General features: G+C 48.4%; 1 protein-coding gene across 1 annotated transcript in view; it reads right to left on the minus strand.

Moving 5' to 3' along the window:
- LOC140424874 (phthioceranic/hydroxyphthioceranic acid synthase-like) overlaps positions 1–18,300 on the minus strand; it is a 235,605-nt gene that overhangs the window by 49,360 nt on the left and 167,945 nt on the right. Inside the window, exons 2-3 of the mRNA XM_072508411.1 lie at positions 5,178–5,251; positions 2,264–2,337 (exon numbers count right to left, since the gene is read on the minus strand). Of these exons, the coding sequence (XP_072364512.1) occupies positions 2,264–2,321 (58 nt within the window). The 5' untranslated portion in view covers positions 2,322–2,337; positions 5,178–5,251. The remainder of the gene's footprint in view (positions 1–2,263; positions 2,338–5,177; positions 5,252–18,300) is intronic.

Here is an 18,300-nt window from a genome sequence, read left to right on the forward strand (position 1 = left end):
ACACCCTCCTGTTGTTACTGATGTCGACTTCGTGGAGCTTCCTGCCACCATGCCTATTCCTCTGTCGCCTGTGGCCAGGCCCATTCCTCAGCCGGTGGATCCTGACCCACCCTTGAGGCGGTCAACCCGAATTCGTCGCCCACCTACTAGGCTGGACTTATGAGCCTGTTTGAACATTGGACTCACTGAAGTGTTATGCCACAATGTTAATGTGTTTTTCTTTGTGTCGTTACAGGAGTTCGTTTTTGATGTTTGATGATTCCACTTGTTTTGTTTATGGTACAACTTCGTTGCTCTGTTGCACCTGACACCTTCCTATGTAAATAGTTTAGCCTCATGTACATGTTGTAGATATTGCACACACACATTCAGCTGCACTCAGTACACATCTATATTTATTACCACATAGGCACATATTCTTGTAAAAAAGGGGGATGTCATGATATTCAGATAAACATCATGGTGCAAACACACATACACACTGATGGACAGATCAACGGACCAATCAACACACACGCAACATCACAGCCAATCACAATCACACGCACTATAAAACGGGGAACACCACAGTTCCCGCTCATTCCAGCAGGAGACAGCTCAGGGCACAGAGCTCACAGCGTGCCACTCAGACATACACCATGTGCTGAGTGCCTCCCTAAGATAGTGTAAGGGCTGGGTCCACAGGTTAAAGGGTAAAGAACGAACCACAGTCATAAGTTTACAGATGTTGTTATTGATAGTAATAAAACAGAGGTGTACCATCTGCGACCGTGTTGGTTCGTCTGTATAGCGGAACACCCAACACGACAGTCATCATCCTCCATGGCATCGACCACATTCACTTCCACATACAACCGTGTAAGCCCGGCCCGTTGTGCCGCAGGTGGATGTGTAATGGAGCGGTGTTGTGCATGCGGTCATAATGGAGCTAAGGGTGGTGGGTGGTGGATCTCATGGGTGTTGTGAGAGGTGGGGGTGCAGGGTGGTGCGGTGGTGCTATATAGTGGGGTCACTGCCCATGCTCTGCGAGCCCCTGCCCACTAGTTTGTGAAACGTGCGGTGATCAACGCGTCCTGGGTTCGCTGCCCAATCCGGTGGCGTCGTGCAGCCTCCTGTCCATACCCAGGCCCAATGTCCCGTTGATTACCTCCCTTCCACCCTCCTCATCTGGCGAGGCGTGCCCTTCCTCGGGCTCCCCCTCTGCCTCCTCCTCCTCCAGCACGTCGCCCCTCTGCTGGGCTATATTATGCAGGACGCAGCAGAGCACAACGATGCGGCTGACCCTCTCCGACGAGTACTGGGGGGCTCCTCCAGAGCGGTCCAGGCACCTGAAGCGCATCTTCAGCATCCCAAAGCACCTCTTGACCACACCCTTGGTTGCTGCAGGGGCATCATTGTAGCGGTTCTCCGCGTCGGCCTGTGGCCTCCATATAAGCGTCATCAGCCACGACCGCAACAAGTAAGCCCCGTCGCACAGCAACCAGCCCCTCAGCCAGGGGTGGGTGTCCCTCGAACATGGAGGGGATGAACGATTGTGCCAGGATGTGTCATGCACACTGCCCGGGTAACGGTTGCAGACGTACAGGATCTTCATGTGGTGGTCACAGACCACCTGAATGTTCATGGAGTAGGTCCCCTTCCTGTTCATGAACACGTCCCTGTTCTCTGCTGGTGGCCACATGGCGACGAGCACACCATCGATCGCCCCCTGTACCATGGGTATCCGGGGTCTTGAACCTCCCCAACTATCAGTGGATTGACTGGTCTAATGGCAGCTGTCACATCCTGAAAGCTGATACAACAGCCTGCATCACAGTCACTGTGTCTGGAAATCAGGATGAGATGGACTGTTCTTTCATTTTCAGTCACCAGAGCAGCAAAGAGGCACCAACTGATCTTAGTTCATTTGATTCATTGAAACAAAACTAACAATTCTCTGCTCCAGCACCTTCACTGTTCTCCCCAGTTGAAACTGAATGTTGAACATATAAATTGGGTATAAATTGGAAATTTTTGATTAATTCTCTGATTTATATTATACATTGGCATAAAGGATTATCAGGGTCATCCATACACAGCGACTCGAGAGGGGAAGCTGCATTTTTTATTCAAATAAATGGACAGAAAATTAATTGGTCCCATGACGAACGAGTGAGTAATCACCTGTGTGCAAGTAGCCCTTTATGCTCAAGCATTAGAGTAAAATCTGCCAATAAATAATAATGTGAATAACCGTTTATAATTCCAATCCTCATTTACCTACCTCCAGGAAAATTGCATCCTATTCCAACAATTGCTATTTCTTCATCTTTATTTTCCATTTTTCACTGTCTGTGTCTATTGGGAATAAAGAGAATACAGCAAAATTTTAACTATTTCAAATTATCAGATTGCTGAGAGCATTCGTGATATCCCTGCATTCATTAAGAATTTAAGAACAATGGGCTGGATTCTCCGCTTTCGGAATTCTCCATTTCGCTGGCAGCCCGGGGATTTCCCAACGGCGTGGGACTGCCCACAATGGGAAACCCTGTTGACCAGCTGGCAAGATGGAGAACCCCTGGGATGTAATCTGCGACGCCGTGACGGAGAATCCCGCCCAACGTAACAAGAACCGACATGGCCCGATTTTCCGGAAAGATTTCGAAGTGTGATGGCGAGCAGGAACTGCCGCAAGCTTCCCGGCGCTCAGCCTGGCGAGGCTGGCAATGCTACTCAAGTTCAATGGTCCAGTTAAGGCCCCATGGCTAAATTGCCCCTTAATTGGAAAAAAAATAATTGGGCATTCTAATTTTTTTTTAAATTCCCGCTCGCTACCACACTTAGAATCATAGAATCATAGAATTTACAGTGCAGAAGGAGGCCATTTGGCCCATCGAGTCTGCACCGGCTCTTGGAAAGAGCACCCTACCCAACCCCACACCCCTACCTATCCCATCCCCATAACCCAGTAACCCCACCCAACACTAAGGGCAATTTGGACACTAAGGGCAATTTATCATGGCCAATCCACCTAACCTGCACATCTTTGGATTGTGGGAGGAAACCGGAGCACCCGGAGGAAACCCACGCAGACTCGGGGAGAACGTGCAGACTCCGCACAGACAGTGACCCAAGCCGGGAATCGAACCTGGGACCCTGGAGCTGTGAAGCAATTGTGCTAGCCACTATGCTACCGTGCTGCCCTTAGAATGAATTTGGTTAGATCACACACATAATTACAAATTCAACCTGGAAAAATAATTTCTATGTCAAATGAAGGTTCGCCAGACGATTTGCCATAACCACACTCTCCAGCGACCCCCCCCCCCCCCCCCCCGCCCCCCTCCGCTAACATAGTCAAGCAGCAGGTAAACAGCAATTGCACAGCTAGCCCCTACGGCGCTGAGACAACCAGCTCCAAGATTCAGAGATGCGGACCTGGGGAGGCTCCCATATGCGGGGGTGGCCAGGAGGGATGTCCTGTTCACCCGCGGATTCCAGTGGATGAGCCACAGGGCAGCCAGTGCCACCTGGGGTGAGGTGGCAGCGACCGTGAGCTCAGGGAGAATGAGCAATGGACTGGCCTCCAGTGTCACAAGAAAGCCAACGGTCCACTCCGCGTACCAACACCTCCCCCCAGACCTTTCCACCCCCACGCGAGCAACCACCCCCCCAACCCTCCTTGTGGCCTCCAACCCTCTCATCACATCCCCTCCCTTCAGCACCCCCCCAACCCTTCTTTCACCCCCCCCCCACCACTGTGAACCACGCATGCAGTTAACGATGCCCTCTCTGTGTCTCCACAAGACCAAAAGGCCATAAAATATAGGAGCAGAATTGTGCCCTTCAGCCCATCGAGTATTCTCCGCCATTTAATCATTCCTGGTATGTTTCTCATCTCCTTTCTCCAGAGGGAGATTGAGAATGTCCAATTTACCTAACAGCATGTCTTTCAGGACTTGTGGGAGGAAACCGGAGCACCCGGAGGAAACCCACACAGTCACGGGGAGAACGTGCAGACTCTGCACAGACAGGAATCAAACGCGGACCTTGGCGCTGTAAAGTGACAGTGCTAACCACTGTGCTACCATGCCGGCCACCGGTAGGTTAACTGATTATAATGGGAATACTATTATATTCACAAGAGGTTCCTGCTGTCTCATTGTGAGAAATGGAGACATCGAAATACCAATTGAATTTGAGATGGTGGAAGATGATAAATCATCGCTAATGGTGGTGGATGCTTGCGATAAATGAAACCTAGTTGAAAGGATACAGACAACCAAGATTTCGAATGACCAGCATGAAGAGCCAGGACAAGACTTAGTTGTTACTGATACCCTATCCAGAACCACAAATGATTCTGACACCTAAGATTCAGATATTGTACACAATGTGGAAGCACAGCTGCATTTAGAACACAGAGCACAGAACATACAGGGCAGCATGGTAGCATTGTGGATAGCCCAAATGCTTCACAGCTCCAGGGTCCCAGGTTCGATTCCAGCTTGGGTCACCGTCTGTGCGGAGTCTGCACATCCTCCCCGTGTGTGCGTGGGTTTTCTCCGGGTGCTCCGGTTTCCTCCCACAGTCCAAAGATGTGCGGGTTAGGTGGATTGGCCATGCTAAATTGCCCATAGTGTCCAAAATTGCCCTTGGTGTAGGGTGGGGTTACTGGGTTGTGGGGATAGGGTGGAGGTGTGGACCTTGGGTAGGGTGCTCTTTCCAAGAGCCGGTGCAGACTTGATGGGCCGAATGGCCTCCTTCTGCACTGTAAATTCTATGATGATGATGATGAAGGAGGCTATTCGGCCCATCGAGTCTGCACCGACCCACTTAAGCCCTCACTTCCACCCTATCCCCGTAACCCAATAACCCCATCTAACCTTTTTGGTCACTAAGGGCAATTTAGCATGGCCAATCAACCTAACCTGCACATCTTTGGGCTGTGGGAGGAAACCGGAGCACCCGGAGGAAACCCACGCACACACGGGGAGGACGTGCAGACTCCACACAGACAGTGACCCAAGCCGGGAATCGAACCTGGGGCCCGGGAGCTGTGAAGCCACAGTGCTATCCACTTGTGCTACCGTGCTGCCCTTTGTTGCTGAGATGCTACCAATGTCTGACAGAAAGCTACGAATCTTCAAAGAAAAACAGAAAAGGACCCGACACTCCAGAAGGTAATTACATACCTCAAAGGTTGGCCAACTGATGTTGCTCAGCTTTTCGCAGTATCAAAGATGACCTCACAGAAGTTGATGGATTCCTACTCAAAGGAGACAGGATAGTTATTCCTTCATGCCTCCAACAGGATATCTTGGAACAGATACACGAGGGTCATCAAGGTATTGAAAAATGTCGTAGACGAGCAAGACAATCTGTGCACTGGCCAGGAATCAACAAGGATGTGGACTATCATGTGCAGGAATGCAGCATTTGCCAAATGCACCAGTCTGTACAATGCAAATAAAGTAAGGAACAAAATGAACTTATCACGAATCCATGGATCAAAGTTAGTATGGATCTGTTCTACTTTAAAGGTCGTGACTATCTAGCCATCATCGATATTTTTCCAATTGGGTAGCACTGCTGCCTACAGCTCTGAGGACCCAGGTTCAATCCCGGTCCCAGGTCACTGTCTGTGTGGAGTTTGCACATTCACCCCGCGTCCGCAGAGGTTTTCCCTCCCCAAAACCCAAAGATATTCAGGGTAAGTGGATTGGTCACGCTAAATTGCCCCTTAATTGGAAAAAAAAATAATTAGGTATTCTAAATTATTTTTTTTTAATTCCCGCTCGCTACCACTCTTAGAATGAATTTGGTTAATTACAAATTCTTGTCTATTCAGCCTGGAAAAATTTCTATGTGAACTGAAATGAATATTTTTATATCGAATTTTATATCGAACAGTGATTGAAAGCACCATTTTATTGAAAAAATGCGCTGGTTGAAAAATTCAGGCCGTGCCACGCAGATCCACACATCATTCTTCATTGATATGGGCTCCTTGACATTGACAGAAGGCAGGTGAGCTGCAAGAGTTAAATCAAGTAACATGGGCCTCTTCATCATTGCTGTCTGTTTCTCTCCCCTTTTCTGCTTGAGCTGCTGTGGTGTCCGAAAGCAGCCAAGAGCTTCCATTACAGCAATCTCTGTTTCCATCTCTCCATTCACAGGCAGCCTGTCTTTAAGAAAACACAGGCTGACTGTACATGTAGTCTGTAGCAAAGCTGCCAGCACCTTCTGCCTAGTGCAGAGCTCTCCAGCAACATTACAATGAGGCAACCTGTCCTAGAGGTACATGAACTTGGGTGGCGGCACAATAGTACAGTGGTTAGCACTGTTGTTTCACAGCACTAGGGTCCCAGGTCCGAACCCCAGCATGGGTCACTGCCTGTTCGGAGTCTGCACGTTCTCCCTGTGTCTGCGTGGGTTTCCTCAGGGTGCTCTGGTTTCCTCCCACAGGTCCCGAAAGACGTGCTATTATATAATTTTGACATTCTGAATTCTCCCCCCATGTACCCGAACAGGCACTGTAGTGTGCTGACTAGGGGCTTTTCACAGTAACTTCATTGCAGTGTTAATGTAAGCGTACCTGTGACAATAAAGATTATTATTCTAAATCATTCAAGTTGCATTACCCACCTCATCTCAAGCATTACTCACCTTAAATCAATAGGCACTGGCACAGATTGCTGCACCCCCGCCTAAACATTAGGGCACGTGAATTTTGCACCCATTATTGCAAATCACTTTAAATAAAAGCCAAACCAAAGGTAGAAATGCCAAAAATATATTATGTAAATTTTTAACTTTGCCACATGGCCTGAATCTGGAAGAGTGATCACCCATTATAGAGACTGCTAATTTTCAATCCATCGAAATCTGTCTGAATAAGTGGGTGATCCACTCTGACAGATACTAACTGTGTGGTGAAGATGCAAATTTCAATCATCACAAATATTAAATTGCTTTGAATAAACTAAATCATTTAGAAAACTCTCCTCCTTGAAAGAAAACTATCATAGTTAGCAAAAATAATATCAATTTATTGAAATGAGAGAATGAAATGTTTTCAGATTGTAAAACAAGACCTGCATTTAAATGGAAGTTCATCAGAAATGATGGTTCCTTACCTCACATGCTACTCCTGCCTTCTCTAGCTCTGTGTGAGTAGTGTAGTGATTTTCCTCACGGAGATCCATATAAATCATCTCACAAGTGGAAGTAGTTTTTTTTTGCAGTTATCAATTGGGGAACTCTAATTGGTTTTAATAATGAAAGTTAACACCCTCCAGTTACAATATGAATCACCACAAACCTCGAAAAAGCTTCAGCTTTATAATAGCCTTCAGAAAACTTGCCTTTTTAACAAAACCACATGTTGACCAGCAAGCTGTTTTTAATTATAAGACCATAAGACATAGGAACAGAATTAGGCCACTCGGCCCATCAAGCCTGCTCCGCCATTCAATCATGGTGATATTTTTCTCATCCCCATTCTCCTGCCTTCTCCCCATAACCCCTGATCCCCTTATTAATCAAGAACCTATCTATCTCTGCCTTAAAGACACTCAGTGAATTGGCCTCCACAGCCTTCTGCGGCAAAGAGTTCCACAGATTCACCACCCTCTGGCTGAAAAAATTCCTCCTCATCTCTGTTTTAAAGGATCGTCCCTTTAATCTGAGATGGTGTCTTCTGGTTCTAGTTTTTCCAACAAGTGGAAACATCCTCTCCACGTCCACTCTATCCAGGCCTCGCAGTATCTTGTATGTTTCAATAAGATCCCCTCTCATCCTTCTAAACTCCAACGAGTACAGACCCAGAGTCCACAAACGTTCCTCATACGACATGTTCTTCATTCCAGGCATCATTCTTGTGAACCTCCTCTGGACCCTTTCCAAGGCCAGCACATCCTTCCTTAGGTATGGGGCCCAAAACTACTCATAATAATCCAAATGGGGTCTGACCAGTGTCTTATACAGCCTCAGAAGTACATCCCTGGTCTTGTATTCTAGCCCTCTCGACATGAATGCTAACATTGCATTTGCCTTCTTAACTGCCGACTGAACCTGCATGTTAACCTGAAGAGAATGGTGAACAAGGACTCCCAAGTCTCTTTGTGCTTCTGCTTTCCGAAGCATTTCCCCATTTAGAAAATAGTCTATGCCTAGATTCCTCCTTCCAAAGTGCATAACCTCACACTTTTCCAAATTGTATTCCATTTGCCACTTCTTTGCCTACTCTCCTAGCCTGTTCAAGTCCTTCTGCAGCCCCCTTGCTTCCTCAATACTACCTGTCCCTCTACAGATCTTTGTGTCATCTGCAAACTTAGCAACAGTGCCTTCAGTACCTTCTTCCAAATCATTAATATATATTGTGAAAAGTTGTGGTCCCAGCCCAGACCCCTGAGGCACACCACTAGTCACCGGCTGCCGTCCTGAAAAAGACCCCTTTATCCCCATAATAATTAATTTATGGGATATGGCGTCACTGGTTAGGCCAGCATTTATTGCCCGTCCCTAGTTGCCCTTCAGAAGGTGGTGATGAACTACCTTCATGAACTGTTGCAGTCCTTCAGGTGCAGGTACACCCACGGTGCTGTTAGGGAGGGAGTTCCAGGATTTTGTCGCAGCGATAGCGAAGGAACGGCAATATATTTCCAAGTCAGGATGGTGAGTGACTTGCAGCGGAACCTCTAGGTGGTGGGGTTCCCAGGTATCTGCTACTCTTGTCCTTCTCGATGGTAGTGGTCATGGGTTTGGAAGGTGCGGTCGAAAGGAACATTGGTGAGTTACTGCAGTGCATCTTGTAGATGGTACACACAGCTACCACTGTTTGTCAGTGGTGGAAGGTTTGAATGTTTGTGGAAGGGGGACCAATCAAGTGGGCTGCTTTGTCCTGGATGGTGTCAAGCTTCTTGAGTGTTATTGGAGCTGCACTCATCCACGCAAATGGAGAGTATTCCATTACACTCCTGACTTGTGCCTTGTAAATGGTGGACAGACTTTGGGGGGGTAACATTGATTGATTTGTAGCTACGGTGGGCGCGATTGAGTAGCCTCGTCACGTCAGATTTGGTATTAGGGTGAGGCTGCGAATTCTCACGAAGACCTACATTGAGATTTGTGACACTTGAAACTTCTCGCAAGATTCAGCTGAATCTCGTGGCACTTTGCCATCTGGATCTCGCTTCGTTGGGCGAGATCCAGCACACAGATTTAAATGAACAATTATGATAAGCTTGTGTTGAGCATGACAGAACTCATGTACTGGATCAAGCCAAAGAAATTTCTCAACTCATTCTTGTCTCTTGGAGCTTCTGGACAGAATTCAACCAAACAATTTCTAAATGTCATTTTGGGCGAGTTTGGCAGATGTTTCCCGTCGGCCTTTTGAGTTATCACGTTGGTATTCAACCACTTTTGGGCCTTGGGGAATTTCTCAGTGGTTCAGTCAACACTTAGAAATGTTTCAGCAATGGGGAGCCGAACTCTCCGGTGAGACCGGCACCTCAGTGATCGGTTGCCATTTTAAAAGGGTGCCCCGATCTCTTTTTTAAGTTGAGAGTCCCCCACCCACAGAACATGTCACCCCCTGTAAACATGGACATTTCCCCACACGTCCCCACCCCAAGTGAGAACACCGCGCTATGGAGTTGGTGAGGAACCCTTTTTCAGCCTTCCCCACCCCCCCCCCTTTGAGTCCCTCCCCATTCAGGACTCCCACCCTTAACCTCCCCAACCTTTATGAGACCCCTTCATAACCACCATCCACGCCCCCCCCCCCCCTCCCCCACAGCCTTAATGGCTCCAAATCATTATGAAAGCGGTGTCTTTCTGCCATATCTGGACTATCCTTGTCTTCACTAGAAATCATGTCGCCGAAGAACGTGGCTTTGAGGCATACTTCATCAACCATATTGATTGATTTTGTTTGTTCCGCTTTTCACTGGTATAGCATTACTTAGCAAAATGATTTTTGCCTTTACATTTGGAAAATATCTTTCTAAACATTGGACATTGTCATGGCAAATGTCGATTGCCGCATCGCTGGCCTTGTTGACTTCTTTATTTCTATGTGAACCACAAGCTGTTTCTTATATTGACCGAATGACCACACAACCAGTATAGTAGTCCAAAAGAAGTTTATTAACAAACACACCTGTTTTATATTCAATGATTCACGCGGCTACGCACTAAACTAAACCTAATAACTAAGATGACCTTTACTTAACTTCAGGATCACCTCTCAAAAACCTAACCCCTCCTCCCACCCCTCCTTAACAACTAACATGACCAGCTCTTTGAAATACACAATACACCTTTGGGGCAGCACGGTAGCATTGTGGATAGCACAATTGCTTCACAGCTCCAGGGTCCCAGGTTCGATTCCGGCTTGGGTCACTCTCTGTGCGGAGTCTGCACATCCTCCCCGTGTGTGCGTGGGTTTCCTCCGGGTGCCCCGGTTTCCTCCCACAGTTCAAAGATGTGCAGGTTAGGTGGATTGGCCATGATAAATTGCCCTTAGCGTCCAAAATTGCCCTTAGTGTTGGGTGGGGTTACTGGGTTATGGGGATAGGGTGGAGGTGTTAACCTTGGGTAGGGTGCTCTTTCCAAGAGCCAGTGCAGACTCGATGGGCCGAATGGCCTCCTTCTGCACTGTAAATTCTATGAAAACCTTCAGTAAAACCCCTCAATCGGTCCCCTCACAGTGTACGTGACTTTCTCAAGGTATAGGAACGCCATGAAATCTCCCAGCCACACGGAGGCATTGAGCGGAGAAGCAGACCCCCACCCCATCCACACTCATCTCCGGGCAATCAGCAAGGTGGAGGCCAGGGCATCGAGTGCAACCAAAACATTTCTGAGGATCATTTTGGGCGCATTTGGCAGGGTGTTTCCCATCAGCATTTTGGGTTATCACATCGGTATTTAACCAAACTTCGATAATTTATTGGGAATGGGAAGTTTCTCCCTCGTTCAGGGCACGATTTTAAAGCCACGCTGTGCCTGAAAAGCAATTTGCCACGGTACAACGTGGAAGATAGAAGCCGGGAGAACCCGCTCCGGGATCTACCCAGCTCACAACGCCTCGCGAGATCTAATGCGATCTTGCAAGTCGTTGCGACGTAAATCCCGCCCATTGTGGCAAAAGATCACCTTTTAGCAAATCTGCATATTAGAGCGAGACAGCTAGTCTCACATTAATGTGCAAATTCGGAGGTACCTGAAGCGTGGGATCAGTCTCCTTTGTGTTGGAGACCTTGGGCCAGCGCCATTCAGTGCTAGTGTCCACAAACAGGGACCTGACCAGGGGATCTTCCAGGGGATCGGAGGCTCCTAGGTGCATGCCCTTAGGGCAGGGTGGCATCCTGGTACTGCCAGCCACCACCCTGGCAATGGGTCACTGCCATGGTTCCAGGTTTGTGGTGCCATGTTGGCATTATTTCATGGTGGCTATCGGGCTGGGGGTGCCCTCCGTTGGGGAGGTGCAGGTGGGCCAGCAACCCTCCCATAGGACATTGGGGCTTGGGTCAGGGGCTTCAGAGATCTTTCACTGCATTGAGGAGTTCCAGTGAGAAGAGCTCCTCAGTGCGCAAAACGGGACTATATGTGACCTCGGCCATGCATTCCCCATTGAGGCTCCCTTTCCAAGTGCCAGGAAACATGCGGCCATATGTGCTCATTATGGGACTTTGTTCCTATTCAGTAAAATTGTGCCCTCAGAAATTTTTTCAACAATGGGGAGCTGAACTTGCCGGTGAGATCAGCTCCTCAGTAATCAGGCTACCATTTTTAAAGAATGCCCCAATCGCTGAGCGAGTTTGAGAGTCCCCTACACCCCCAGCTATGGACAATGTCACCTCCCCTTAAACATGGGCATTTCCGCACAGCCCCATCCCACGTAAGGTCACCCGCTATGGGGTTCAAGAGTGCCCCACCCCCTGATTTTCAGGCCTCCTGATCCCCCTATTGGGTCCCTTTCTGACGAATGTGATATAAAATAATTGTTTTAGAGATATTAGTTACTGTAATGTAGAGATAGGCCAGTCTCATTCTGGTGAGTTCACAGACAAAGGATTTCAGAACGCATGGCAAAGCAAGGGGGAGGAGTGTCCAGCAAAGGAGGAGAAAAGGATGCTGGGTCATAGGGGGCCAGAGGAAGGGATTGGAAGTGAGCCAATTAGGATGTATGGCCAGGTCAGGAGGGGTATAGGATGACCTATGGGAATCGTGTATGTGAAACTTGATGCCATTTGAATGTATCAGTAGAGATTCCTTTGTCCTACAGACTCACTCGATTCCGGAGGTACAGAAAGCAGGATGTGTTTTGTACCGCTGTGAACTGAGTCAGGCTTGCAAGTCAAATAAAATAACTAATGCTGTACCTGCAAATCCATCTCGACTTTTATTGAGGCCAGACTGACGGGTAAAGAAAATTGTGTTTTGTCATTTGGTGCCGGAAACCCGGGATTTCTCAAGACGGTTCTGACCAACCGCGAAATCAGAATTAGACTGATTATGAACAGGGAGAGTGGGAAAAAGGGCCCACAATGTACAGCTGGAAAATGACCGCACATTGATTTTTCCCCTCTTCTTATCGTCTGATTAGTCTGGTCACTCGCGGTTGGTACGGAAAGATCGTCTCGACGAAATCAAAGGTCAGTCTGGGGATTAGAAATTTAATTGATGGGATTTCATATTGTTGATTCGGCTTGGGTTAGGTTTTGGGTTGATGCAACATCTAAACAAAGATGATTCAATTCCATATGTGAGTGTTTTGAATAACTGATGTGACCTCAGGATGAGGGTTCAGTTCAATGAGTGTTTTTAATTCTGAAGATGATTCAATTCCATGGGCGAAATTCTCCCCCAACAGCGCGATGTCCTCCGACTGGCGCCAAAAACGGCGCCAATCAGACGGGCATCGCGCCGGCCCAAAGGTGCGGCATGCTCCGCAACTTTGGGGGCCGAGCCCCAACATTGAGGGGCTAGGCCGACGCCGGAGGGATTTCCGCCCCGCCAGCTGGCGGAAATGGCGTTTGTTGCCCCGCCAGCTGGCGGAAATGGCGTTTGTTGCCCCGCCAGCTGGCACGGAAATGCGGCGCATGCGCGGGAGCGTCAGCGACCGCCGACAGTCACTTCCTCCTCCGCCATGGTGGAGACCGTGGCGGAGGCGGAAGGGAAAGAGTGCCCCCACGGCACAGGCCCGCCCACGGATCGGTGGGCCCCGATCGCGGGCCAGGCCACTGTGGGGGCACCCCCCGGGGTCAGATCGCCCCGTGCCCCCCCCAGGACCCCGGAGCCCGCCCACGCCGCCTGGTCCCGCCGGTAAATACCAGCTTTGATTTACGCCGGCGGGACAGGCAATTTCTGGGCGGGACTTCGGCCCATTCGGGCCGGAGAATTGAGCGGGGGGTCCCGCCAACCGGCGCGGCCCGATTCCCGCCCCCGCCCAATCTCCGGTACCGGAGACTTCGGCGGGGGCGGGATTCACGGCGGCCAACGGCCATTCTCCGACCCGGCGGGGGGTCGGAGACTGACGCCCCATGTGTGAGTGTTTTAAATCTATAGTTGATTAAGCTAAAATTGTACTCTTGGACTGTAGTGGCGAAAAACGCAGTTTTGAGGACTAGTTGAGATTATGGGGAATTGCTTGGATAACACAAATGATCCAGGCATGCCACTGCAAATATTATGCGATATTTATCCGGATAAAGCAAAAGATTTCAGGAAAATGTCAGCAACGTTAAGGAGCAAATTGGGTGATGAATGGCCACTAGGGGGCACCAAAGACCTAGAAATCATTGAGAAAATTCAGGGACACATCTGGAAAAAGAGTCAAAGTATGAAAGCAAAAGAATTAATTGGATTATGGAGACAATATTGTCAAGAGGAAAGAGATAAGATCATGTTATCAAGTTGGCAGGACAATGCCCTTAAAATGGGAATTCCAATTCGTGAAGGGGGCAACCAAAAAACATTACAGGTCTTGAAAAAGGAATGTGCATTCAAAAAACGCACAAGTAAAGACAGGGAAGGCTCAGGTCAAACAAAAGATGGGCTACGTAGTTCAATGGCTGGCCTTTAATTGACAGAATATGACGAATTGGACAATTTGATTATGTCGGCAAGGATTCCGACTGCACCTGTAGCATTGTCTGCACTAATTCCAGAACCACCAGAGTATAATAATTTATATCCAGTCACTGCTCCCCAGATTCCAATCATGCCAGTCACTCCAGCCCTTTTGGTTGATAGCGTGGGTCCTAATTTACCATCTTCACGATCTAAGGGAAGAGGAGCTCTGTTCCACAAGCCCAGTTAGCTCTAGGACCCGATCTCGGACAGCGAGAGAAGGGCCTGATCCTAACCAGAAACAATCAAGCATACCACCTAAATCCCTTCAGACTGATAAGGGGGAACAGCAAACTCCGAGAACAAAGGGAGAGGAAAGGGATGGTTCTGAAGAGAAAGAGCTCCCTCTAGTGACAGGGAGGGATGTCGAAGTCTTGGAAGAGCCAGAGGAAATAGCTAGAGTGCCCCCTGGTGAGACTCGGAGACAGTTGCCAATTAGGAAAATACCAAACCCTGACACTGTGACGGCCGGGGCCCAGCCCACGATAGACGTTTATTTCCCATGGAGACCCAGTGAGATGATGGCTATTATGGCTACAATCCCAGATAGAAAAAAATCTCCTGCTGCTTTCGTGGATTACCTGAGAACTACCATCTCAATTTATCAAGCTGATTCTAGGGACCTCTGGGCCCTAGTCCAGCAGGTTTTAACCCCAGCAGAGTACCGCAATCATCTTAATCACTTGAATTATGCTAGCCACGCCGCACTTCAGCAAGCCCATGCGTTGGACGATGATAGACTGACACAAATCCTGAATGCGTTGAATAGCACATTCCAAAAGCCCATAAATATTTCTGCTATCTTAGACCTCAAACCTAAAAAGATTGAAGAGCCGGAGGAATTTCTGGAACGTTTTAATGAAATCTACCGTGGGCAGTCAGGCGACTTGCCATATCAGAATGGTCAGAATTCCCCTCAATATTGTGCTATGTTAATGCATTGCCTACCACCTTCCGTGGCTACTGCTGTGAAATGTAATAACATGAATTGGACCGAGAACGACCCTTCCCAGATGGCCAGGGCAGTTAGATTTTATTGAAAGGAGGGTGTAGGCCAGGAAGGAGGCTCAGTTACAAAGATTAAGACTGAGTATGTAATGAAAAAGGATGATCTGAGACCCCAACCAGCGGCTGAAACGGTGGCTTACCAGCTGGAACCCTAATATTGTGACTTTGGGTGGGTGGATCAGCAAAGGGGAGGATATCAAACACACCCAAAGGGACCCTCAGCTCCTCTTTATGGCCCACCATAAGTACCAACAGCTTTACAACCGCCGCCCCCTCTGAAGGGCCATTGGTCTACTGGGAGAAAAGGACGGGGCAGATATAGAGGGAGCAATGCATGTTTTAATTGTGGCCGTGCAGATCACTGGCAACAGGAATGCCCCTTTAAAAGACAGGCAGCAGAAGGAGACTACCCAACCCAAAGGAGGGGGTACCCACCAAGGGGAGGACAGACGAGATACATTGACTTCTCCCAGCCAAACCCTTTCCCAACACAGGATTGACTAGCTAATTTAGTGATAAGGACTCTCCAATCAGACAGGGAACCTATTATCTCTCTGCAGATAGGAGATCAACATCACCCATTTGTAATCGACACAGGAGCAGCCAGTGTCTTCGGTACAATCAGAACTTCGACTACCATTATCCGACCACACGCAGCATTTGTCGGGGTCCCAAGGACAGGTGTGTGAGTATCCTATCTCTGAACCTGTGATAGTCACTTACGAGAATAAGTCTGCAGATCATCAGTTAGTAGTGACTACTGGATTGGACTGTAACTTGTTGGCTCGAGATTTACTGTGTATCTTCCAGCTACAGCTAGAGTGCGGAGACGAAGGGGTAACGGTTCAATCATGGAGGATGAGACAACAGTGCTATATTTCTATCACTCCCCAGTGGTGGACGTTAGACATTGAACATTCACTGCATCACGTTACCCTGGCCTATGACAGAACCGGACAAAACAGGGAGTTGGAGGACAAATACCGGCCATTAATTGGGACCGAATGGCCAGTCAAAGTTACAGCCACAGTCACGGGAAAAGAAGGTACAGCCGATTTTGTTACAAGACCACCACATTTATGGCCACAGTCAGCTTCGGTAAGCCCTCATATTACACGTCAGGTCCCCGACTAATACCATGCCAGGGATCTGGGGCCTATGGTAAGGAGGGCAGTGGATCATTCAGATCCAACAGAGTACGCACTTCAAGGCACGCCAGACGGCACTGCCATAAAATATTTTGAGGTCCCTGAAACGATTAACACTCGACTGCAGCATCACAGGGGACATGATGTTTTGGAATATGTCAATCCACAGGTCTGGGCGGAATACCCATCACAAGTGGGAAAGACAAATGTTACACCTATTAAGGTAATGATTAAGGACCATGTAAAGCTGCCTTCCATTCGGCAATACCCCCTGAAACCCCAAGCTGCCCGTCTATAGACAAATTAATCCGAGAGCTGTTGCAACAGGGTATTTTGGTCCCTTGCCAATCAGAATGTAACACCCCCATACTTGCTGTGCCTAAACCAGCCAAACCAGACCAGTACCGATTAGTACAGGATTTACGTTCAATCAATGCCATCGCACAGCCGTTACATGCTCTCGTCCCTAACCCTGCCCACATACTGGCTCAAATTCCAGCTCAAGCCCGGGCCTTCGCCATTATTGACCTTCAGCACGCCTTCTTTGCTGTCCCACTTGCAACTGAAAGCCAATATTTGTTTGCCTTCACTTACAATGGACAGCAGTATACCTGGACCCGACTGCCACAGGGGTTCGTCAACTCACCTACGCTCTTCTCCCAGATGTCTGCAGACCCAACTCCAGGCCTTGACATTGGAGCATGGTTCCACTCTAGTGCAGTATGTAGATGACATATTGGTAGCAAGTCCTGATGAGCCCAGTAATAGGGATGATGTGATCCAGCTATTAAACCACCTATCCTCGTTGGGTTATGTTGTTTCACAATCAAAGGTCTTGGTGGCTCAGAGAAAGGTTAAGGTCTTAGGAGTTTTACTTACAGCCACAGAAAGAAGTCTCGAACCCAGTAGGATTGAACTAATATGCCAATTCCCCGCCCCTACAATAGCCAAGGGGGTCCGTCATTGGCTGGGTATGGTGAATTATTGTCGGCAGTGGATACCAAACATCGCTGTCTATACAAAGCTGCTGACGCCTTACACTAGTGAAGGGGGGAATTTTACTCTCACCACCGAGGCACTCGAAGCCTTCCGTTGCCTGAAGCACGCCTTGTTACAAGCACCGGCCCTCGGGAGGCCCTTGTACGACCGACCATTCCAGATATACTGTACTGTTCTGGAAGGATGTTCAACAGCGGTACTCACCCAGCAACATGGGGACAAGCAGCGGCCCGTAGCATATTACTCTTCCAAACTCGACCCAGTGGCGTTGGGCCACCCTGTTTGCACCCAGATCTTGGCAGCGATATACAATAGTTTGCAAGCTGCTGCCAATATTACTCTCCAACAGGATATTACGGTATATAGCTCCCACTCGGTAATCGCACTATTGGGGCAACTGCAAAATCAACATCTTACCGCAGCTCGTCAGAATAGGTATGAGATATACCTTTTGAACAATCCACGTCTGACATTTAAATATTGTACCACTATCAATTCAGCCTGTTTTCTTAGCGGTCCCCCTGTCCATGAGGACGCACCTGGTCACGACTGTTTAGCCTTGATTCAGGAAACTACCACAATAAGGGACGATCTGAGTGATATTCCGTTAGAACAATCTGACATGATTATGTATGTTGATTGCAGTGCATTAGTAAGCCCCACTGGCCGGAGATTGTCCGGTTATGCAATTGTAGAACAGGATGGTCTGATCCTAGAAGCGGCAGCTTTCCAGACCCCTTATTCAGCCCAACAAGCCGAACTTTTTGCCTCACCCGTGTATGTATACTTGGGGTAGATCGTCAGGTAAATATTTACACTGACTCCCGCTACGCTTTCGGGGTAGTTCGTGACTTCGGACAACTCTGGAAGAATAGGGGATTCCTTACCTCGGCAGGCACGGAAATAGCCCACCGGGGTTTAGTTAATGACTTACTGCAGGCCCTCCTTATGCCCGCGCAGATTTCCGTCATTAAATGCGCTGCCCACACAAATGGTAAGACTCCAGTTGACGTTGGTA

This window comes from Scyliorhinus torazame, chromosome 6, assembly GCF_047496885.1.
Source record: "Scyliorhinus torazame isolate Kashiwa2021f chromosome 6, sScyTor2.1, whole genome shotgun sequence".
In the NCBI taxonomy this organism is placed as follows: domain Eukaryota; kingdom Metazoa; phylum Chordata; class Chondrichthyes; order Carcharhiniformes; family Scyliorhinidae; genus Scyliorhinus; species Scyliorhinus torazame.